This window comes from Meriones unguiculatus, chromosome 9, assembly GCF_030254825.1.
Source record: "Meriones unguiculatus strain TT.TT164.6M chromosome 9, Bangor_MerUng_6.1, whole genome shotgun sequence".
In the NCBI taxonomy this organism is placed as follows: Eukaryota; Metazoa; Chordata; class Mammalia; order Rodentia; family Muridae; genus Meriones; species Meriones unguiculatus.
In genome coordinates this window covers 52,008,888-52,031,948 of record NC_083357.1, presented here as the reverse complement: position 1 = coordinate 52,031,948, position 23,061 = coordinate 52,008,888, and the positions used below count along the sequence as shown (strand labels likewise).

Here is a 23,061-nt window from a genome sequence, read left to right as displayed (position 1 = left end):
GTTACCTGGGACCTTCTAGCCTGGGTCTGAGCGGCGGGATTGGCGTGGGCCTCAACCTTTGGTTCCCCAGGGCAGTGTGTCTGGGTCACACATGTTGCCTAGCAGCCCACCTCTCTGTGAACATTTACGAGTGTAGAACATCGTCCAAGTGAAAGGCCAAGTCGCCTCACACTCTGGGGCTCGTTTCTGCAGAGCCAGAGCCAGGTTCAGACCATTGTGAAGAAACCAGAGCATCTCCCTGGCACTCCCTGCTTGTAGAGCGTTGCTTAAACCTGGATTTTGAACAACCCCTAGGCTGGTCCCACTGCACCTGTTCATTCTAACGCACACACACACCATATATATGTTTATGGGGGGGGGCGCTCTCGTGCTGCAGCTCGAGTGTGGCAGTGGGGGGACAGTTTGCAGGAACGGATTCTCTTCCTCTTGAAGGTCTGGAGGACCAAACCCGAGTCCGGAGCCTTGTTGGCCATCACCGGCGCGTGTTGTGTGTGGTTTTTCCGAGACAGTGTTTTTCAGTGCAACTGTAGAGGAGGCTGGCCTCGGAAACCCGCCTGCCTCTGCCCACCAGGTGCTGGGATTAAAGGTGTGTGTCGCCCGCACCTGGCACCCCCTTGACCTTGGTCTCCAAGGAGAACATAAAATCCTGCCTGTTAGGATTGTGCAGCAAAGTTCCATGGATGGCGGGTTCACCAATCACGCCACGAAAGTGGTTCCACGTGGGAGGCTTATTAAGGGAAGGGGTCACAGAGACCGTCTCTGGGTAGAGAGGGGGTGGGGAGTTCTTATAAGGTGACTCAGAGCATGCGCAGGTGGTCCGAAGGCGGCCCCATATCCTGATACCCGGTTTGTTTGGTCGCTCAGGGCTGGCCGTAGAGATGACTGCTTATGGATCCCAACACTACCCATCCCTATTTATTTATTTTTATTATCTGAAACCCATGACCCTTCTCAAGTCTTTGGGACTTACTGGCTGTCCCTCCTCACTTGAACCCCTGACCTATGAGTTTATATGAGAAAATGGAAAGCAGTGGAGGGTGGTGGTGTAAGCTTTAATCCTAGTGCTCCTGAGACAGAGAGGTGGATCTCTGAGTTCAAGGCCAGCCTTCTTCTACAGACAGAACGAGTTCATGGACAGCCAGTCCTACACAGAGAAACCCTGTCATGGAAATACACACACACACACACACACAGGATATGAGGATATGTTCCTGTTCATTTCCCCCCTTGTTCTGGAAGCAGTTCCTGTATTTCTGTCTGTGGCCCGGCTGTGTGAAAAAGGAGTCTACAAACCTTTTCAACTTTGCTCAAGCAATGTTGACACAGCTTCTTGCAGAGTGTGAGTGACTGTGACAGCACAGGGGCAGCACACACAGAGGCGTGTCATTATGTGTGGCTGGAGAATCGTCTCTGCCCCCAGGGGAGCATGCTTCACGATGCATTAGCTCCGATGCTGTCGCCTGCCCTCCCTCCCCCAAAACCCTTGGTCCAGCTCTGCCTGTCAGTGTCTCTGTCAGTCTTCCCTCTTGCATTCCTGTCTCTCATGTGTCCTTCAGTCTTTGTAGCTCTCTACCTCCTGCTCCCGATTTCCTCTGCGATACCCGATTTCTGGGTACCTCCAGGTGATAACCCCTCCTTGTTGCATTAAAATCCATAAGCAGTTTGTTGGTTGATTTCTTTTTAATTTGAATTTTGTGAAGTGGGGCCTGGAAAAGAGCGCACTCACTAAAGAGCCTGCTGCTTAAGCGAGAAGGGGACCTGGTTCTCATCCTCCTCGGCACCCCCACACAAAGCTGGGCATGGCCCTGTATGTATAACCATCCCCCCACCCCCCTCCCTCCTCCCCCCCCCCCCCCCCCCCGCGCCTTGTGGAGGCAGGCAGATGCCGAGGCTGACTGGCCAGCCCCAGGGACCTAATCTCTGAGATGCTAGTGGGAGGGCCAGCCCCTCAGGGTCAGCCGCTGATGTTGACCGCTGGCCTTCACCTCCACAGCCACTGCATAGTCACACTCCTGAACCCTCATATGCTCCCACACCCTGGCTTTTGGTGTTTGTTTACAAACATTCTGTGGGCTAAAGAAAACTACTCTTTTCTTTGCAAGCACACATTCTCCAACTGAGCTGCCCCTTCCCAGCTGGCAAAGTGTTGTTTTTTTTTTTTAATTGGAGGGAGGAGTGGTATGGAGAGATGGCTTAGCAGGTAAAGGCACCTGCCCCTAAGCCTGATGACCCAAGTTCTATCCCCGGGACCCAGATGTTGTTCTCTGACCCCCCACATGTGCACCATGGCTCTGGAACACACACACACCCATCCCTTCAAGCTGCCCACTGACCTGAACACACATAAGCACACACATGCACACATATAATAGGACACAGATACTTTGTGCTTATTTATTGTGTCCCACAGTCTCTGTGCAGCTCAGAGGACAGCTTGCAGGAGTCAGTTCTCTCCTCCTGTGGGTTCTAGAAGCTCCAGCTCAGGCCATCAGCCTTGGTGGCAAGCACTTTTACCCAGGGAGCATCTCACAGGGCCCCAAAATGGGAGTTTTGTAAGGCAAGAGGACAGAGCAGGAATGGGAAATCAAACAAAGGGAAAAAAAAAAAAGGTGGGGGGAGCAATTGACGAGATGGAATCCATGGAATTTTTTATAAAAATTACTTATTTTTATTTTATGGAGGAGCAGGGCAGAAGAGGGCGTCAGATCCCCTGGAACTGAGGACATGGATTTTTTTTTTCCTCCCAAGACAGTGTTTCTCTGTGTAGCCTTGGCTGTCCTGAACTCACTTTGTAGACCAGGCTAGCCTTGAGCTCACAGGGTCTTCCTGCCTCTGCCTCCCTGAGTGCTGGGATTAAAGGCCTGTGCCACCATGCCCAGCTGGATTTTTAAAAATCATATATTTTTATTTCCTGTGCATCGTCACATTGGCTTTTCACCTGCATGTATTTCTGGGTGAGGCTGCCAGATCTTCTGGAACTGGAGTTACAGACAGTCGTGAGTTGTCATGTGACAGAGCAGCCTGTGTTCTTAAGCTCTGAGCCATCTCTCCAGTCCCCGGGACATGGATGTTTGTTAAGCCACTGTTGGGGAATGGAACCCGGGTCCTCTGCAAGAACAAGTGCTCTTAACAAGAGCCTTCTCCCTGTCCCTGAGCCCATGATATCTTGTCTCTTTTAAATAAAGCAGGTCAGCAATTCATGTCTGGTGACAGCTTAACCTGAACAACGAAGGGTTAAGTACTGAGTTGTGTTAAGCACCTAACTTGAAGGCAAAAGCTTCCGGGAGAAAAGAGTTGAGTTAAATAAACCCAAGAAGCTGACATGGGTAGAATTTCTTCTGCCTGACCCAGTAACAAATGCAAAGCAGATATTTTAGGATTTTTTTTAAGCTTCAGTGTGGCATAGCCCCTGGAAGCCAGAGCTTGGCTCTGAGGCCAGGCCTAGTGGAGCCCTGAGGGATGGGGACAGCCGGCAGTAGCCTGGGTCAGGGAGGAGGCAGCAGCTGCTCCTGGGGCGGTTCTGGTTGCTGTGTTTGCGATTTCTTCTTGCCCACTGTAATTAAAGCTTTCCCAATATGATTCTGGCTTCCTGAGGAAAGTAGGATTTACCAAACCAAGCAAGAAATGAACACAAAACAGTGGAGATGCTCAGTTGCAAGCTACGTATATTTTAAATCATGAAGATGTTAGGTCTTAAGGTCAATGCTTGCTGTTCACTTTTATTCTTGTATTATGGCCCTGGCAGGAGGGGATCTTCTAAGAAAACAGCAAAATAAGAGGAGAGAAAAAAGAAAACCAACCCTGAGTGCCCACTAAAATAGATTCCAACTGGCTCCAGTACTCGTCTCTCTGGGCAGCCCATCCCCCTCCCCACATCTGTCACACTTTAGGCTTACTTTGTTTTTTGAGACAGGGTTTCTCTGTGTAGCCTTGGCTGTACTGGACTCTCTTTGTAGACCAGGCTAGCCTTGAACTCACAGTAAGCCCTTAGGCTTACTTTTTATCCTACCTCTTTTGTTGCTGTTTTTTGGTTTTGCTTGTTTGTTTGTTTTGAGACAGGGTCCCCTTTAACTCAGGCTGGCCTCATACTTGTACATAGACAAGAATGGCTCTGAACTTCTAATCCTGCCTCTACCTTTGTTTGTCTTGCTTTGTTGTTCCAGACAGGGTTTCTCTGCAGAGCCTTGCCTGTCCTGGAACTAGCTCTGCAGGCCAGGCATGTGCCACCACTGCGTGTCTGCCTCTATGTCTTAAGTGCTAGGATTACAAGGGGTGCACATATGTTCCCAGGCTTCATCTCACCTCTTAATTTTTCTCAACATACCACATGGAGTCTGTGGGCTGGCGGAATAAATCAGTTGCTTTATTTCCCCTTAAAGGATGTGACCTTCCTTTTCCCCAAATGGCTTTGACAGTTTTCTCATTTGTCAGCTGAGAAGGCTGTGGAAGAGACACTGACCTCCTGGTCTTGCCTAAGAGGGAACACTCAGGAACTATTATGCTTCAGCCTCTGGTTTGCTTAGCTGTCCTCTCTCCTCCATGCCCTCACCTACCTTTTCCATCTCTTCACACACATTCTGTTCACCCTTCAGGGCTTTCTACCCCCACAGCCCCCCCTCGACAGACAGAGATGCCGTGAGGCATCCAGCCTTTACCCCCAACAGTGTTCTCTGCCTGCGAGAGAACTCCAGGCCTCTGGGGGTGCTTGCTTTCTTTTCGTCCGTATTAGTCCCCAGACTAACCCAGAGGAGTCAGACCCGTGATACTGAGCTATACGTGGAGGGAGGGAAAATGTCAACCATCCTTTCAAGAGCCTTGTCTCTTGGAAACGGGAACTGCCAGGAGAAATCAATCTTTCAGCTATTCAAGGCAATTTCTTTTCCATCATCCTTTGTCAAGACCACTGTATTAGGAATGAATCTAGAGAGAGTCCCTGAACTGGTACATGCCAATAACGGCATCTCCACCATGCGGCATCCGTCACCTCCGTGAAAGTGGAGACTCAGGGAGCTGCTGCAAAGCCGCTCTCCAACAGTGAGAATTTATGTCCACGGGGCAGCAGCTGATGGCCTACAAAGTAGCAATTTCTAATGTTTACTGTCTTAGATAGATTTTATGTGTATGACTTTTGCCTACAGATATGTTATGTGCACTGCTGGGTGTGTGCCTGGCGCCGGCAGAGGTCAGAGGGAGGTGGGTCCCCTGGATCTGATACTACAGGTGCTTGAAAACCACCATGTGGGTGCTAGGAACTGAACCCAAGTCCCCAGCAAGAGCAAGCAGTGCTCTTTACTACTGAGCTGTCTCCCCAGCTCCAAAACTAACAATGAAAAAAATCTTAATTTTTGTTTGTTTTCAAAACAAGTTTTCTTTGTGTAGCCTTAATGGTCCTGGAATTCTGAGGACCAGGTTGGCCTTGAACTCGGAGATCCAACTGCCTCTGCCTCTCAAGTATTGGGATTAAAGGCATGTGGAACTACCACCTGGTTTGTTTTAAAACTATTTTTATTAGTATTTATTTACACTTGTGTGTGTGTGTGTGTGTGTGTGTGTGTGTGTGTGTGTGTACACACCTGCGGATATGGATGTGCCTGAGGCTAGGGACATCCCCTGGAGCTGGAATTTACAAGCAGTTGTAAGCTCCCTGATGTGGGTGCTGGGAATTGAACTTGGCTCCTCTGCAGGAACAATACATGTTCTTAGCCACTGAGCCATCTCTCCGGCACCTTGTTTTTGTGTTTGATAGGGTTTCTCTATATAGTCCCAGCTGCCCTCAAGGCTGGAAGCTCAGACCTACTGGAACGGAGTAAGCGGTAAACTGCCTTATTGTGGGTGCTGGGAACTGAACCCAGGTCATCAGGAAAAACAGCAAGTGCTCGTAACTCAACTCCTATTTCTAGCCTCACAGACACTAGCAACCTTTCCTTACCTTTGTCGGAATTTATTCCGGAAAACCGACCACACACTGAGCTCTGTGGAGTGGGCTCTGACTGCAGACCCAGGTTAGAGCAGTAGGCCATGCCAGAGGAGCACAGGTCCTCAGGTTTCACGTTCTCTCCTCCATTCTCTCCTCCGGGACTGACTGCGCAGAGCGTCTGTTTAAACAGACCTCCGCCCAAGTGAAGTGTGAGCAGAGGCTGGGTGAGGGCCTCCGCTGTGCTGCTGCAAGCCCATCTCAAGTTTATGACAGAGGCCACGAGCTTTATGCTCTCTGGATCATGTGCTAGAATCTGTCTCCAGCACTTTCCATCTTCAAGGGTATTTCCCATGGCAATTCTTCTAAAATTATGTTCTTTGGGGTTCTAAGAAGTGCCAGAGAACGTTACAGAGGCTGTAAAAGAACAATGGTGGGGGTCCGGCATCCTCAACTCTGGCTCAGGCTCTCATCTGGTTTCTTTCAGGTGTGGGGATTTCTCCTTAGGAGCTAATCCTTCTATCATCTATCTACCTACCTACCTACCTATCTGAAACAGGGTTTCTCTGTGTAGCTCTGGCTGTAGACCAGGTTGGTCTTGAACTCAGAGATCTCCCCGATTCTGCCTCCTAAATGCTGGGATCAAAAGCATGTGCCATCACCACCCAGCTGGGTTTATTTTTAAACATTCAAATTTTATTTTTACTTTAAGACTGTGTCGTAGGGCTGGAGAGATGGCTCAGAGGCTAAGAGCACTGAGTTCAATTCCCTGTAACCACATGGAGGCTCATAGCCATCTACAGTGAGATCTGGTGCTGTCTTCCGGTGTGGAGGCGTACATGTGTGTAGAACATTATATATATAATAAATACATTTTAAAAAAAGGACTGGGTCTCATGTAGCTGAGCCTGCCTTCCAATTTCCTGTGTAGCAGAGAATGATTGAGATTTGAACCTAGAGCTTTGTAAATGCCAGACATGAACTCACCACCTGAGCTACATCCCAGCCACAAAATAATTTTTAAAATGTATAGTCTGTTTGGGTCCATGCTAATGATTCCCTGGCTCCAGAGGCTTTACAGCAAAACGAGTCTCCTGAGGCAAAAGAGTCATTTGTTTTCCAAACTCTGTTCTCCACTCTCACTAATCCACAATTTCCCTGCACTTGTCAAATGCAATTACCAAGCCTCGATCAGTTCCCACGGACAGGCTCATCAATCAGAACACAGGCTGCACCCCGCTGAGGAGAGAGCAGAGCTGCGGTACGGGGGACCGGACTCACTTCTAAATCAAAATATGACTAACTGGTGGTCTAGCTTATGTCTTCCTCTCTTCAGCGCCACCAGTTTGCAGACTTCCGAGCTGTGTGTCAGCTTTCAGTGTGCTCAGCAGGGACTTCTCCACCTACAGTTTCTGGTAGCTCCCCTTCGGCTGCACATCTCTACCCCAAAGAGAGCAGGACAGGCCCACCAAGGCCTCCACTTCTCTTTTATGTCCACTTTCTCGGGGCTCAAGTCTTCCCTTCCAAACTCATTCAAGATGTTAGATTTGGCTTAGCATTCGGGAGGCAGAGGCAGGAGGATTTTTGAGTTTGAGTCCAGCTTTGTAAAGTGAGTCCCAGGAAAGCCAGGGATAGACAAAAACCCTGTCTCAAAAGGAAAGATTCCCGATTTGCCCTGTTTATCATTCTGCACTGCACACAGCCTCCTCCTACCCCAAACACAAGAGCTCTTTCCTCTGCAGCCCGGAACATCCCTGCGTATCTTTCCACCTCATCAACTTTTCATCTTTTCAAACTGAAGCAGGCCTCCTCCTCCTCCCTGCCTCTCCTGCTTCGCCATTAGCTTCATGAGTGGGGACATTAACGCATTCACCAGACGATGTCTTTACACCAGTTTCCTGTAATTACAGTGCCTTCTCTCCCACTGTCCTGGCTTATGCGACTGTAAAGTGCTTGAAGGAGGGACAAGTGTGGACAAAAGAGGCTGAGGTTGAGAAATAGTATAATTTGGCATCTAAGAGATGCTAAAGCATCAGGAACTCATCAGCTGATCACACACACAGAACTTTACAAAAGGGACTGAAACAACTGTGGACTGCTTCTGGGTACAGTTATTTATTATAAGCAATGAGAGCCACCCGAAAGGGCAAACAGCCACATCCCCCTTCCTTCAGAAGGTAATTGCAGCTATAGCATACTTGTCGTGTAAATCGGCTACATTGTCACTGGAGACGTGGATCCAGCCATTCTCCCGCACGTGGTACAGGTTGACTACACCTCCGGAGTAGGCATCTCTGTAGGTGGCTTGGTAGATGGCTCGGCGGGCCAGATCATAGGCCTCCTCCACTTCCATGACATAGGAGTAGCCTCGATCCATGACACCATAAGCATACACGGAGCCAGACCCCACAGAGAAGGCGGTCCCAGAGATCCGGTTGCCCTCGCTGTCTACATAGTAGAGGCCTAGAGGAGAAGAGGTGAGCGGGGAAAAAAACAAGAAAAAGACCGTTATTTCTTTGCTATTTTATTCATCTTCCAAGGTGGTTTCTCAAGTTCCTCAACAGAGATGTAGCTCCACAGCACAATATATGCCTACTGCGTTCCCAGTAGCCCTGGGTTTGATTTCTACCTACAAACACACACACACACACCACCGCCACCATCAAAACAGGATCTCAGCACACCTGGGAGGTAGAGGCAGGAGGATCAGCAGTTAAAAGCTAGCCTTAACTATACTGAGTTTGAGGCCAGACTGGGCTACATAAAACACCGTCTCAAAACAAAACTAGTATAGTGCCAGGTGGCGGTGGCGCACGCCTGTAATCCCAGCACTCAGGAGGCAGAGGTAGCCAGATCTGTGACTTAGAGGCCAATCTGGTCTACAAAGCCAGTCAGGACAGCCAAGGTTATACAGAGAAACCCTGTCTTGGAAAACAAAAACAAAACAAACAGAAATATTGTAAGACTATGCTTCTGTTTTATTCTAGGTACAGGTGATGTGGGGCTGCTTTGGACTATCAGTAGCAGCTGACTATGATTTGCTTCCTGCTCTAGAAATGGCAAGGCTTTGCCAGCTGTAGACAGACACAATCTGTGATTGTGTGATGTTTGGAATTCTCTAACCCCAGTTTCTTAGACTCCAGCACCCAATTCTGTCCTCCTTGGGTACTGGACATGCAAGTGATACACATACACACATGCAAACACTTAAACACACACACAGAACCTCAAAAAGAACCAAGTTTCTTACAAAATTGGGGAAAGACCAAATAAAATTTACTATTGAGATTTCCAGATTCCGCAACGCGTACTGTGTCACCTCACCTGATACAAACCATCCAACTTGTTCTCTTGGTAAGTACAAAAGGCAAGAGCGCTGGACACTTCAAGCATAGGACTTCAGGCATGGTGGAAGATAACACTTAAAATACAACCCCAGGGCTGCAAGAGATGGCTCCTTTTAGGCCAGAGACTAAATGAAAACTATGTGGTGGAGCCTCACCATCCAACAGTGGCTAGCACTCCCATGTCACCAACTATAACACCTGAAAGGGTACTGAAAAGCAGAATTGTATAGAAAATTGACTCTAAGCCAATTCCACCAGTTTCATTTACTTCTGAGACACAATGTCACTGTGCGGTCCCAGGCTGTCATGCTGCCATATAGCTTAGGCTGGCCTTGAACTCTTGACCCTCCTGCTTCAACCTAGTGCTAGGAGCACAGCTGCCTATCGGTTTATTTTTTTCTTTTTTTTTTTTGCGGTTTGAAACGTTCTACATTATGGGACAAACTTCATCCCCAGTTTAGACAAGACCAAAATTCCATCTGGTAGGACTGACTGATGATCACAGGACCCAGTTGATGATGATCATAACTCTGTATAAACCTTAAGTCTTGCCATTGTGTGAATTCTGACAGACCCAGCTTTGTTCTCCTCCAGTGTCTTCTCTTGGAGTTGTACCTGATTTTGTTACCAGTTTTCATCCAAATCCATTGAGGAATAGGATGATTCTGCTTTTGTTTCTTGGCTAGGAATCGCCTGATTTGGAAAGTCTTGTGAGAAGACATAGCAAGAAGCCGAGTTAGGCGTAAGTCTCATGATGGAGGAGCAAAGGCGAAGAGGCTATTTTGTTTTTTTTTAATTGAGGGCCAGTGAGGTGACTCAGCATGTAACTGATTACCACCAGGCCTGAGGTCCTAAGTCTGATTCTCAGAACAAGAGAACCAACTCCTACAAGGCACCCTCTGAACTCTACATGTATGCTTTGGGATGCCTGCTCGCTCACACTCACAAACATTCACACACCCAAACATACACTCACCCAAACACAATAAGTACATAGTAAATAAATAATGTAATTAAAAACTTAAAAAACCAGGGCTGGAGAGATGGCTCCACAGGTAGAGGGGCAGGAATGCTGGCTGCTCTTGCAGAGGACCTGGGTTTGGTTCCCAGCACCCACACGGTGGCTCACAACTCTAACTCTATTCTGGGGGCTCCAACACCCTCTTCTGGCCTCCTCAGGCACCAAGCATGCACCGTGGTGCACAGACATACATGCATACAAAACAGCCATGCACAAAAACAAACAAACAAACCAAAAACATTTAAAACACTAAAACGTATATATTCATGAAATTTTTGCTTTGTTTTGTTTTTTGAGACAGGGTTTCTCCATGTAGCCCTGGCTGTCCTGGAACTCTCTCTGTAGAAAAGGCTGGCCCTGAACTAACAAGAGATCCGCCTGCCTCTACCTCCTGAGCGCTGGGATTAAAGCTTTGTGTACCACCGCCATCACCGCCATCACTGCCATCACCACCACCAATACCACCACCACTGGAATATTCGTAAGACATTTTAAAATTTTATGTGTAGCTCACCTTTTCAACCTTTTAGAAAATGCTGGCTAGCTTATCTCTCAGTCAATTTAATTCTCAAATAACAGCGGCTTTTTAGTCCTTATTAGTGTATGGAAAAGAAGGACAAACGCTGTAGCAGACACTGCACTAACTGCTTTGTATTTACTGCTCTTAACCACTGTGATGATGCTTCACTCAGCCAACTGACAGATGAAGAAATAGGCTAAGAAAATAGGTAACCCTAGGTCCAGGTCCTTTCCTAGACTGCCCAATGCCTTCCCTGGAAAGGGAGGGAAGCGCAGAACCAATTAACACATTCCCCTCCAGTTAGCAGCAACCCCCAGGATCACGTGACTGCAACACGAGACTCACCAGGGCCCCTCTTATCCCAGCCACAGATCATGGTGCCCATGGACAGCCCCATGCCTTTGTACTGGTACACCATGTTGGCCAGCAGTTTGGAGGCTGCTGCGACAGAGATGCGTTCCTTATTTCGAAGCTCATAGATCCGGCACTGTCGCGCCAACAACCGCTCCCAGAAGCTGCAATCCGCCGCACCCCCTGCCATGGTGCCCAGCAGGTAAGGGTTGATCTCGATCACTTTCTTCACTGTCTGGGAGGCAATGTAAGCGCCGGCAGTGGCCCGGGAATCAGCAGCAACAATGACTCCATGGCGAAACTGGTTGTGGTCAGAGAAAACACAAAACAGGCCACATGAGACCACAAATATTTCCAATACTCCTTTTCTGTACTGATGTTAAAGAAGGGTTACCGGATTACTCGCTTTACATATGAAGTTTAATGAGATAAAGCCACTCCTAGGGAGATAGCTCAGTGGTTAAGAGCACTGGCTGCTCTCGGTCGAGTTCGGTTCCCAGTTCCCAGGTTCACAAAGGTGTGTAGCTACAGTTCCAAGAGATCCGACGCCCTCTTTTGGCCTCTGCGAGCAGTACACACGTGGTGAACAGACATAAAGGCAAAACACAAATAATAAACAAAGGGTTAAAAGCTCGCCTACGATCCACTGCTAGCAGTGTCTGGCACCCACTACGGTAGTCCCTGGACGTCACTAAGCTCCCGGGAGCCCTGGGTTTGATTTTCCAAACCGTCGGAAAACCTTTGGTGAAGACGCAGGTTTGGAAAACCTTTGGTGAAGACGCAGCTACTGCGGCTTCCCTTTCCCGGGAGCGCTCGGGGGTCGCCTAGGAGTCAACCCACGCTCTCTCGGTCCCCTTCCCCCGCTGTCCCCCGGCCCGCCTTCCCTTCCTCACGGTTACGAGACAGTGAAAGCGCTAAGGTCGGGAGGAGAGGACCGAACCTCCGCCCGACTCCGTTCGGCTGGGATGTCGGAGGGGCGCGGGCTGGCTGAGCACCTTGAAGGCCAGGGTGGTGGTTCCGTGGAGCATTTCGATTCGCGGCTCCTCGGGGACTCCCCAGCTGGGCGCGGCCAGGCTCAGCCCATCATCAGGACTCCCCGGACCCAAATCCAGCAGGTCCGCACGACCTCCGAGTCCAAAAAACCCGCGCTGGTTCACCGGCATCGGCCGCTCCAACACGCTGGCCAGCGCCATTTTTAGTGAGGGCAACAGGAACTGACTAGTGAGCGACTCCTAAGAACGGCCGGGCAAACTCCTCGCCGGCACAGCTTCCCGTCCTATTAAGTCTATGCCTGGGCGGCGCCATTTTTACTCCGGGCAACCACGCCTCCAAATACCGGCGCCGGACTGTTCTCGCCGAGGAACGCTAAACGATAGCGGAAACAAACAAACAAAAACAGCTAAATGGATAAGACTGGCATTTTTACTTTGAGCGTACAATCATTACGGAGTAACTTCAAATTCTTAAAGAGTGGTTGGAACGTTCCCGATGAGTGACGGAGGTGAGTTCGGCCATCTTTGAGAAGGGCATGACTGCTTGAGAATTCAAGCTGGGCTCTGGTGTTCGGTCGCCGCCCAGGCCCTGGTTCAGGTTACAGGCAGCTTCTCTTGTTTTTCCAAACCCCGTTAAGGAGGCTGAGGTTTTTCTTTAAGGTCACCCATCCAAGTATTGATTAAAATAATGGTTTTCAGGCCGTTTCCCCAAAGTACTTTTGTTTTGTTTTGTTTTTAGAGACAGGGTTTCTTTGTGTAGCCTTGGCTGGCCTGGACTCACTTTGTAGACCAGACTGGCCTCGAACTCACAGAGATCCTCCTGCCTCTGCCTCCCCGAATGCTGGCATTACAGGCTTTCTTTGACACTGCCGGGCTTCTCTGTAGTATTAATTCTGCCGCAGTAGTTTATTATAAACAACAAAAGCCCACCGCCTTTATTTTGCTAGCATTTATACCACAGTTCACTGTCCTTTAAAATATTTTTTTTTGTTTAAAAAAATATATATGATATATATATACAGCCACTATACAGCCATGGATGGGTTGGCCTGGAACTTGTTATGTCAATCAGACTGGCCTCTGATTGGGATCCTCCAGAGCTCTGGGATTAAGGGTGCTCCACCACACCCTGCTAAAAGTAAGCAGTTTATAAAATTATCTTCCACCTTCTAATGAGAATTCTAAGTAATAGGTTGCCTGAAAGGCAAGTAAAATAAAAAAGGAAAAGCAAAGGTTTGCCTAACTGAAAAAGTAGATTCTCTTGGACCGGAGAGATGGCTCAGCGGTTAAAGAGCACTGTTGAGTTCAATGCCTAGCAACTACATGGTGGCTCACAACCATCTATAATGGGATCTGATGCCCTCTTCCGGCATGCACACAGAACACTCATAAATAAATAAATTTAAAAGTAGATTCTCGGTCAACACCAGTTTTTGTTGTTGTTGTTTGTTTTCCTGGGCAGGAGGTTGTTTTTGGTTTGGTTTGGTTTTTTTGAAACAGGGTTTCTCTGTGTAGCCGCCTTGGCTGCCCTGGAGCTCTCTCTGTAGACCAGGCTGGCTTTGAACATGAGTGCAAATCTCTGTCTCTCATGTGCTGAGATTAAAGGCCACATGCCACCACACCTGGCTTAGCCCTGCATAGTTAAATCAGTAGTAACTGACATCTGAGAACCCACAGGAGACTTGGTGGATTCATAAAGATGAAGGCAAAACTGCCTGTAGCCTCCCAAGATTAGGCACTTCGCTGGGAATATGCCATATTTCATGGCCTTTTCTTCTTCCACCCACCATTACTTCTCAATACTTTTAGGAATGATAACAAGTCAGGAAGTAGGCATACATATTAAACGTTGCTCCCTGCTTTATGGGTCTGTGAAGTCAGTGTTTGGTCTTGCTTGTTGGATTCACCTATCAGTACCTAAAGTCAACGTTCTTTTGATGCCCCACTCAGTCCCTCCTCTCCAAAGCAGATTTTGCATATGCAGTATTTTTCATGCTGAAATCTAGCAGCCTTTTCCAAATCCAACTACCAGAGGTAGGAAATTTTTATCTGTGCCTTATACTTAGTGTGGAAAATGCAAGGTAGGGCTTGGAGATGGCTTGATGTGGCCTCAGTTTGGATCCCCACAGTCTGGAGCTTTGAAGTCCAAGGCCAGCCTTGTCTACTTATCAAATTCAAGGCCAGCTAGGATTACATAATGAGACCCAGTCTCAAAAATAAACAAAATAAACAAAACAAATTCAGCTCTTTACTAATCAATCGAAGGTGATGGAGCACTTTTCCACACCATTGAGACAGGAGATGCTTCAATAATAATGACAAAGCCCACATCCAGACTGAAACCAGATCTCTGGGTCCAGAAATCAGCATCTGAATACACAGTGTACAAAACCATCCCCCAACACACCTCAATATCTGTTTCCTCATAAATCCACATCTAGCACAACTTTAAAAGAGCTAGCTAGATGGTCCAGTCCCACAGACTGTTGCAGCCAGGACTTCTGTTAAGCCCTGCATTTTCAGTCACGTAGAGGACAGACAACAGACATTACAGCTAGCTTTCTTAGGACCTGACCAGTATCCCAACTGTTTTTAGTTCTCCCAAAGATGCCAGGTAGGTGCTGTTTTTTAAATTGTAGTCTATTTGGCAGTAGTTTTATTTATCTTAAAGCCTCGACCTCTTTGAACCCCTCAACCCTAGGTAGGAGAGAAAGAAGGTTGGAAGGGAAAGGGGCCATGGACCTCTTTGCTTCTTCCAGCTGGGTAGGATCGTCGGGTTCTTCCAGGGGACAGTACCGATCTCAGTCATCGGGCTAGCCAACAGTTCAGATAACCAGCAGGCGCAGCAAGCAGTCGCCTTCCTTCAAAGCGTTATTGAAGCGGAGCGTTCTTTCTGTCTGACTCCTCCAATCTGCTGCGCATCTCTCTCCAGGCTCTCATATTTCAACCAACTGCAGCTGGCAAAGACCACGCCCCTCTTCCTGCCTTACAAGGCTGTTACCAGCTGGCAAACACCATGCCCTTTTCCATTCTGCACAAGGCAATTATCAGCTGTGGACAAACTGAGGCAGTCCCATATCCCACATTTGGGATTAAAACAAAAACATATTTACGTAACATTACTGAGTTTTTAAAAAAAACAAAAAACAAAAACAAAAACAAAAACAAACAAACAAAAAAAAACTACCAGGCATCAGGAAGCAATTTTAAGAGAATGATGCCCCATGCCCAAGAGGTGGGGGTGGGTATCTTTTGGTTGTTCTGTGGGTAATGGATGTTTGTCATTATTTAAGGGAGGTTGTTTGCAAGTTGTTAATGGTCTTGGTCAGGGAGGAAGCATAGGAGAGGAAGTTAGATTCAGGGATTTCTTTCACTCTTTCCTCTAGCCTTCTTTCTCTACTATCTAGTGTTAGGGAAAAAGGGAGGGAGGGATGAAAAAAAGGGGGAGAAATAGGAATGCTAGGATAAAAGGGTAGATTACTGAATCTACTTTTAGACTGACTCAAATATTTTACATTGGTATACATTATTGTATATTGATACAAATTTAAGGTTATATTTTGTTATATATATTTTGTTTGAGCCACAAGACTCAAATATTTTACATTGGTATACATTATTGTATATTGATACAAACTTAAGGTTATATTTTGTTATAACGTACTGTATGTGTGTTTCAAGTCTTGTTTAAGGTATTGTACATACGAAACTTATTTGAAAATGTACTGCAAAGTTCTGTTCCTATGAAAGCTAGGATAATTAAGAAATGAAAGCTAGTAGTCAGTCAATCAAACTTAAGGTTATGTTAGGTACTAGTTTAGTTAATTACAGAAATAACCTTAATATTTAGCCCTCCTGTAGATATTTTCAAAGTTAAGCAGATAGTAAATAGCTAGAAACAAGCAGTGATTGCCTATTCAAGTATAACTGAGGTAGATAGATGAATCTTCAGACATTTCAGAGATCTACAGAATATGGCATTTAAAGATGTTTTTAATAGTAAAAGGCTTTTTGACAGTGAGACACATCTGTTCTTGGCAGCACCTCCATTCTACTTCAAAGGAGATGAAGGGCATCAAAGAACCTGCATATGGACTTTGCTTCAAATGTGGCAAAGCTAGCCACTGGGTAAAACAGCATCTTTGCCTCAACTGCTGATAGCATGCTGTCCAAGTCGACATAGAGGAAGTCGACTGCTGATATTCTGGGCCAGTAGGCTGAAGAGATGGATGCTGCAGTGTTGCAGAGGACCCTGGGTGACTTAGCAACCTGTTGTTTCTGTAGTTCTGGAAGCTGCTTGCTCCACCCTTCCTGTTTACTCAGGTAATATTTATCCTCCTCAGGTCTCCAGTGGGATTGAAGATGAGATAGCTAGAGTCTCACAATTAAGCTTAAGTTGTTTAGGATTTAAGAAAAAAAATTTTTTTTTGAGACAGGGTTTCTCTGTATAGCCTTGGCTGTCTTCAACTCACTTAATGAATCAGGCTGGCTTTAAACTTACAGCGATCAGTGATCAGCCTGCCTCTGCCTCCCACAGTGCTGGAATTACAGGTATGCACCATTGTTGCCCAGCTCCAGAAAATATTTTAAAGTCTAAAAAGATATTTATAAGTTGATAAGTGCAACTTATGATAGAAAGTGATTTAGTACAGAACTTTGGCCCACCAAGATAGGATAGATAGTAAGGTCTCCCAGATTGCCAAATACAAAAGGGCTGGACATTATGGATGTAATTCCTACCTGATAGTTTTCATAATTGTTCTTATTGTACATAGTTTATTAAGAGAAAGAGCCTTTCTATGGACTGAAAGGGAGAGAACACTTTGGAGTGATGTTCTGTGCCCTGTGTGAAGGTTGTCTTTGTATAGTCAGATGCTGACCTCTGTACCAGCAGAGAGCTGGGTACAGACCAGACTGTGGGATTGTTGGGCATCACCCGTTTCCACGGTTTGTAGATGTTGCTCTCCACCACCTTCTGATTGTTTGAGTAAAGAGCTGGACAGCCTATAGCAAAGGCAGGAGAGAACAGGCAGGACTTCTGGAAAGATAGGAACTCTGGGAAAGAAAGAGGCACAGAAAGATTCACCCATGAGACAGGAAATCACAGGTGTAAAGCTGAGGAGAGGGGCTGGAGAGATGGCTCAGAGGTTAAGAGCACTGGCTGCTCTTCCAGAGTTCCTGAGTTCAGTTCCCAGCACTCACATGGTGGCTCACAGCTGTCTATAACTGGTGCCCTCTTCTGGTGTGCAGTCATACAGACAGACAGAACATCGTATACATAATAAATAAATAAATAAATATTTACAAAAACAACTGAGGAGAGAGAAAGAATCACACGGCAGAACATAGATTATTAATATAAATGGGATAATTTAGGTGAAGAGCTGCTTGTGGACAAGCCTAAGCCACAAGCCAAAAGCTATTATAAATAGCTGTAAGCACTGTGTCATTATTCAGAGCTAGGGCGGACAAAGAAAGTCCAAACAGTTGCGTGGAGAATCCTGATGAAGATTGGACAGACTGCCCTGAGGAACCCAATGCCCGAATCATCAGAAATCTATGCGCCCTCTCCCCTCTCTCCTTCTCTCTCTGCTGGAGTTGAGGGTTGGAATGGAGAAGGGTGGTGTGGAGAGGTAATAAAAAGAACCCAATAAAGTAGCCAAAAGCCTGGCTCCAGGTACAGGGCAACTGAGAAAAATAGTCAAAGATGGTTTTGTCAAGGAAATCTGGGGTCCACTTGGGTTCCATTGTTTCTCAAAGCTAGAGCCTTACAGTATGTGTGCACCTCAACTGACTTTTCCTGGAGAGATGTGAACAAATACCTCTTCATCCCAGATGTGACACCAAGGACAAACCAAAGAGCTGTTCCAGCCAGGGCGGGCGTGGTGAGCAAGTGAGTTTACCCGAGGGTATTTACAGGTGCATGACTGAGCAGTCGCTTAGAGGAACCTGGGTAGCTTATGGAAGCTATACTGCTGAAAAATAGTCTCTTTGCTCAACACTGTGAACTGGGGGCCAGAGACGTGGCTTAGGGAATGAGCGCACTGACTGCTCTTGCAGAGAACCCAGGTTCCATGGTGTGGTAAGAACCATCCATAACGCCAGTTTCAGGAGATCCCACGCCTTCATGTGACTTTCATGGACACCAAGCGTGTATGCAGTTACACTAAATGCAAGCAAAATACACATAAAATAAAATGAATAAAGTAATTAAAAAGCGGCACACATAACCATTAAGCGCTACTTATCCTTTGGGAAGGATGGGTGGGGCCTGGCATGTGCCACCTCATGCATTGTCTCTTGAACTGTTCCCCTTTCCTAAAGGGATGTTAGTGTGCTCGGTCTGGTGAGGATCTTGTGTGGATGATCACATCTGCTCTGATATCAGGAAGGCAATAGCTCTGCCACGCCCAAGGGACAGCGATCTACAGTATGACACATGCCTATAATGCGAGCGCTTAAGATGAGAGGATAGGGAGTTTGGAGCAAACCTGGGCTAGAGAAGAAATTGAAGGCCATGGTAAGCTACAAAACAAGATGCTACCTCAAAAACCAAAACAGCACCCAAGTCTCATGAAGGAGAGGCAGGCAGATCTCTATGAGTTCAAGGCTAGCCTGATCTACAGAGTGAGACCCTGTCTCAAAAATGAAGGAACAAAAACAGTAACAAAACCCCCAAATAAATAGCAGCAACAACAAAAAATTCTGGGTATGATGGCACATACTTGAAATCTCAGCGTGGGGAAGGAGAGTTCAGGGTCAATGTTGGAAGGACCCTGCTGTTTGAGGTTGCAGTCCTCCCAGTCCGGATAGCCATTTTTTTTTAGATTTGTTTATTTATTGTGTATACAGTGTTCTGCCTGCATGTATACCTGAACACCAGAAGAAGGCACCAGGTTTCGTTATAGATGGTTGGGAGCCACTATGTGGTTGCTGGGAATTGAACTCAGGAACTCTGGAAGAGCAGCCAGTGTTCTTAACCTCTGAGCCATCTCTCCAGCCCCCAGATAGCCATTGTGAGCTTGGTTAAGGTGTAAGACACCCTCTCCCCAGCAGGGCCTCCTGCTCTCTGCATGACTTTGTCTGGAGAGTGTCTTTAGACATAGATGCCCCTAACCACATTTGATATATGACCTTTGACACAGCTCCCTGCTAGCTCCCCTTCCCTGAGCCTATAGCATAATTAGGAAGAGAGGCTGGTGCTCTTAACTGCCGAGCCATCTCTCCAGCCCCACAATCTTACCTTTTCAAGCTCACACTGGGGAAGGATTTCAGAATATGTAGAACTTGATTCAGACATTGAGGGGTAGGATTTAAATGACCTGATGGGGGAGCCGAAGTGGGAAATGTGCTAGGAATAGAGAGAAACAAAGTTGTTGCACATGGATTTGGACTAGACTATAGCAGACTTAATCTTTAGTTTAATTGAATTTAATTTTATTTTATTCTTTTTTTTTTTTTTGGAGACATAGTCTCTCTATGTAGATCAGTTGTCCCTAAACTCACAGAGATCCACCTGCCTCTGCCTTCCAAGTGTTGGGGATTAAAGGTACATGCCACCATGCCTGGTGCTAGAGGGGACTCTGTCAGCCCGGGGTGAAGGAGGTCGTTTGTATTTTATCTCGTTGTAGCCCTGCACAGAAGGCACAGTATTTGAACTGTGTCTTAGAGGAAGTCGCCCACGTGCAGGGTAAGAATGGAGTGAGGGATCAGGGTGCCACTCCATCCTCACCGGGAGCCCAAAACTTCGTAGAATTTACTTTTAAAATTATATGTGTGTTTATTTTGAGGTAGGGCCTCACGCTGTAGGCCTGGCTGGCCTGGAATTCACAACCCCTCCCAACTCAGCCCCTAAATGTTGGAGTTGGTCATAGGTATGTATCACCGCACATGGATGCCTTCCGGTTATTATTTTATTATTTTTGTGATGGGTTTGGGCATCAGGCGTATGGAGCAAGTGCTCCTACCTACTGAGTGACGGGCCCAGCCTAGGTTCACTGTGTTTGTGTGCACACGGAAGGACCCCTTTGCCCCAAAGCAGAAGAGAAACCTTCAACCCCAACCCCCAATCTGTCTGCGTTTCAGGGAGGTATTTGGGTCCCTTTCTCCTTTCCCCCCCTACAGAAGCTCTCTTGTCCTTCTCTGTGTTCAGCAGCATTCTCCCATCTTCCCATGAGCTGGAAGTCCCTGCATGTCTTTGCATGCCTCATGTCCCCCACAGCAGACCCGAGGAGGGCCACTCTGCTCCCTCCTCCCGCTGCCACTCTTGTATGTGGTTACCCCGCCTCCACTCACCTCTGGGATGATACCGGATGACAGACAGGGGACTCTATGGGTGACTCTAACATGAATCACAACAGCGGATGGCCTGACTGATACGTGGCGTCTCCCCAGGGCAGGAGCCTCTGCTGGCCCAGTCCTCTCCCCTCTGCCGTGGGTGGAGGTGCTTTATCAGGCAGTTCCAAAGCCTGATTTGAGGCTGGAGAGAAACGAAGCATCAAGTCACATGTCTCACTTACTGGTTCTGGCTCCGGCCCAGCTTCTGTACAGCGTCCTTCTCCCCCCCGCTGACCCAGGCCTCAAATGCTGCCCCGTTCCTTCCACCTTTCACTCAGCCTCCAGGATGGCCCTTCAGGACGTGTGCAAATGGCAGGCCCCCGACACCCAGGGACCGTCCGTTCATTTGCCTCAAGCTGGTGGTTGGGCTGTGCCCCGGGGCTGTGACCCTCAAACCTTCCTGGAGACCTATGGCCCCAGGCTGGCTCATGGCACCACCACCCTGGCCTTTCGCTTCCGTCATGGCGTCATCGCCGCAGCTGACACTCGTTCCTCCTGTGGCAGCTATGTGGCATGTCCAGCCTCACGAAAGGTCATCCCCGTGCACCGGCACCTCCTGGGTACCACCTCTGGAACCTCTGCCGACTGTGTCACGTGGTATCGGGTGCTACGGCGGGAGCTGCGGCTTCGGGAGCTGAGGGAAGGTAAGCTCCCCAGTGTGGCTGGCGCCGCCAAACTCTTGTCATCCATGATGTCCCGTTACCGGGGCCTGGATCTGTGTGTGGCCACTGCCCTGTGTGGCTGGGACCACTCCGGCCCTGCTCTCTTCTATGTCTACAGTGATGGCACTTGTCTGCAGGGGGACATCTTCTCTGTGGGCTCAGGATCTCCGTATGCCTATGGGGTACTTGACAGTAGCTACCACTATGACATGACCGTCCAGGAAGCCTACACCCTGGCCCGCTGTGCTGTGACCCATGCCACCCACCGGGATGCTTATTCAGGGGGCTCCGTGGACCTTTTCCACGTTAGGGAGAGCGGATGGGAGTACGTGTCCCGTGGTGATGCCTACGCGCTGTATATGGAGCTGCAGACGGCCCGGGGCTTGGAGCAAGAGCTGGAGGCCAAAGCTAGTGAGGTCCTTCCCGAGCCCGCCACTCCACAAGATGCGCAGGGAGGCGGAGAACTCCTCGTGGAGCCAGAGGAGGTGACACCGGAAGACGGCAGGGTGATGGCAAAGACTGAAGCAATGTGAGAAAGGACAGAACTTGGGGGACCTGGACAAGGGGGGAAGGTCAGGGAACGAGGCCACCCTGGCAGGGCGAGCGCTGGGAACAGCCTCATGGCATCTGGCTCCGGCCCTTCTGGGTTGCCTGCTTTATTTGTGGAAGTTGCGTCCTTTCTGCCTCCCAGAACCGTGGATGTCTCTGTCAACGATGCGCAATAGATGGTGTAGCCTCCTGTCTCCAGACTGAGGCGGCCAACACTCACTGCCATGCTGTGTGCTGGGCCCCACGCCAGCCTAGGCTCCTTTTGGTTCTTATTTGAGTTGTTATCTCTTTCCCCTGGTCACCTTCTCAACTTGGTCAGGCAGGATGGCCAGGAGAGAGCAGCCTCTCTCAGAAAGACTTAAAACCCCCTGACGGCTACAGGGCTTAGTTCAGTGATGGTGGGGATGGGCTAGTCCCTGCTGACCCCCTGCCGTGACTCTCATGGCTGTAGGTCTCATGGCCGCCTTTGGAAGTGTGGCCCTTTGTTGAAGCTGGCTCAGGTTTAAAGTTGTGGGACTCACTCAGGTTACAGCCGTGACACGGCATCCTGGGCTTAGGTGTTCCCAGCTCTTCCCAGGCTCTCTGTGCATCTTTCCCTCCCAGCCCCCATGGTCCTGTCTTTTCTGCCCTCCTTGCAGTTTTCTGGGGGAATAGGCCAAGCCCCTGCCTGTTGGCTGGAGATTAATGAACTCCAAGGAACCCATGGGCTTTGAGCTCAGAGAAGCTGCCATTCCCGGCCTCATGGTCTCGTATTGCTGTGTTGGCCGAGGCCTGAGCTACGCCCTGTAATGCAGCCTTACTTTTTCCCTTGCAGCAGACCTCTCCCTGTTTCTTCACTCCAGCCTCTCCTGGTTGCTCCCACTGGAGGATAAAGATGACCAGAGGGAGGGTGCTGTGCCCGTGGTGCCAGCTAGCACATCTTCTGGGCCTCCTGGCCTTTCCTCTGGTTTACCAGGGAGCCCAGGCTTGGAGATCCAGGCTTTTAGCTGCAGGAGCGTCACTGTCCTCTCCCCAGGGCTGGTCAGGAGGTGGGGTTTGAAGGAAGGGCACTGAAACAACCTTTCTTTTACCCTGCCTGAAGCCTCCAGACCTAAGACTGACAGCTGCTTCTCCCTCCGTGACAGCCTGCAGTTCAGATTAAGAATTCCTTGAAATCAGACTTACAGATTCTGACCTGGATTCTCCAAACTCTGGACAGTCAGAAGGAAAGTCAGGGGAACCCTCATAAAGAACAAAGGATACTGGGGTAGAGGGGTGGTGCACACCTTTAATCCCACGACTTTGCAGGCAGAGGCAGATGGCCCTCTGAGTTTGAGGTCAGCCTGGTCTACAGAGTGAGTTCCAAGGGATCCAGGACTACACAGAGAA

The 23,061-nt window shown here is 48.3% G+C and overlaps 3 protein-coding genes across 5 annotated transcripts; 1 reads left to right on the top strand and 2 right to left on the bottom strand.

The window, feature by feature from the left end:
• Positions 1-8,007: 8,007 nt before the first annotated feature.
• Positions 8,008-12,406, bottom strand: Psmb5 (proteasome 20S subunit beta 5). Its single transcript, XM_021639651.2, has 3 exons — positions 12,149-12,406; positions 11,148-11,454; positions 8,008-8,377 (listed from the first exon to the last, which is right to left on the bottom strand). Exons 1-3 carry the CDS (start codon positions 12,344-12,346, stop codon positions 8,085-8,087), a joined length of 798 nt encoding a protein of 265 aa, XP_021495326.1. The 5' UTR covers positions 12,347-12,406; the 3' UTR covers positions 8,008-8,084.
• LOC110550055 (large ribosomal subunit protein eL39-like) lies at positions 8,384-11,141 on the bottom strand. Its single transcript, XM_060391211.1, has one exon. It carries the CDS (start codon positions 9,981-9,983, stop codon positions 9,708-9,710), a length of 276 nt encoding a protein of 91 aa, XP_060247194.1. The 5' UTR covers positions 9,984-11,141; the 3' UTR covers positions 8,384-9,707.
• A 101-nt stretch (positions 12,407-12,507) lies between the features above and the next one.
• Psmb11 (proteasome subunit beta 11) lies at positions 12,508-21,912 on the top strand. 3 transcript variants are annotated; one of them, XM_060391210.1, is made up of 3 exons: positions 12,508-12,654; positions 16,187-16,468; positions 20,987-21,912. In XM_060391210.1, the coding sequence occupies exons 2-3, from the start codon at positions 16,371-16,373 to the stop codon at positions 21,675-21,677; spliced, it is 789 nt and encodes a 262-aa protein (XP_060247193.1). In that variant the 5' UTR covers positions 12,508-12,654; positions 16,187-16,370; the 3' UTR covers positions 21,678-21,912. The 3 variants fall into 3 exon arrangements, with proteins under 3 accessions (XP_060247193.1, XP_021495329.1, XP_060247192.1); XM_021639654.2 differs by having other exon boundaries at positions 20,761-21,912; XM_060391209.1 differs by having other exon boundaries at positions 19,940-21,912.
• Positions 21,913-23,061: the final 1,149 nt, after the last annotated feature.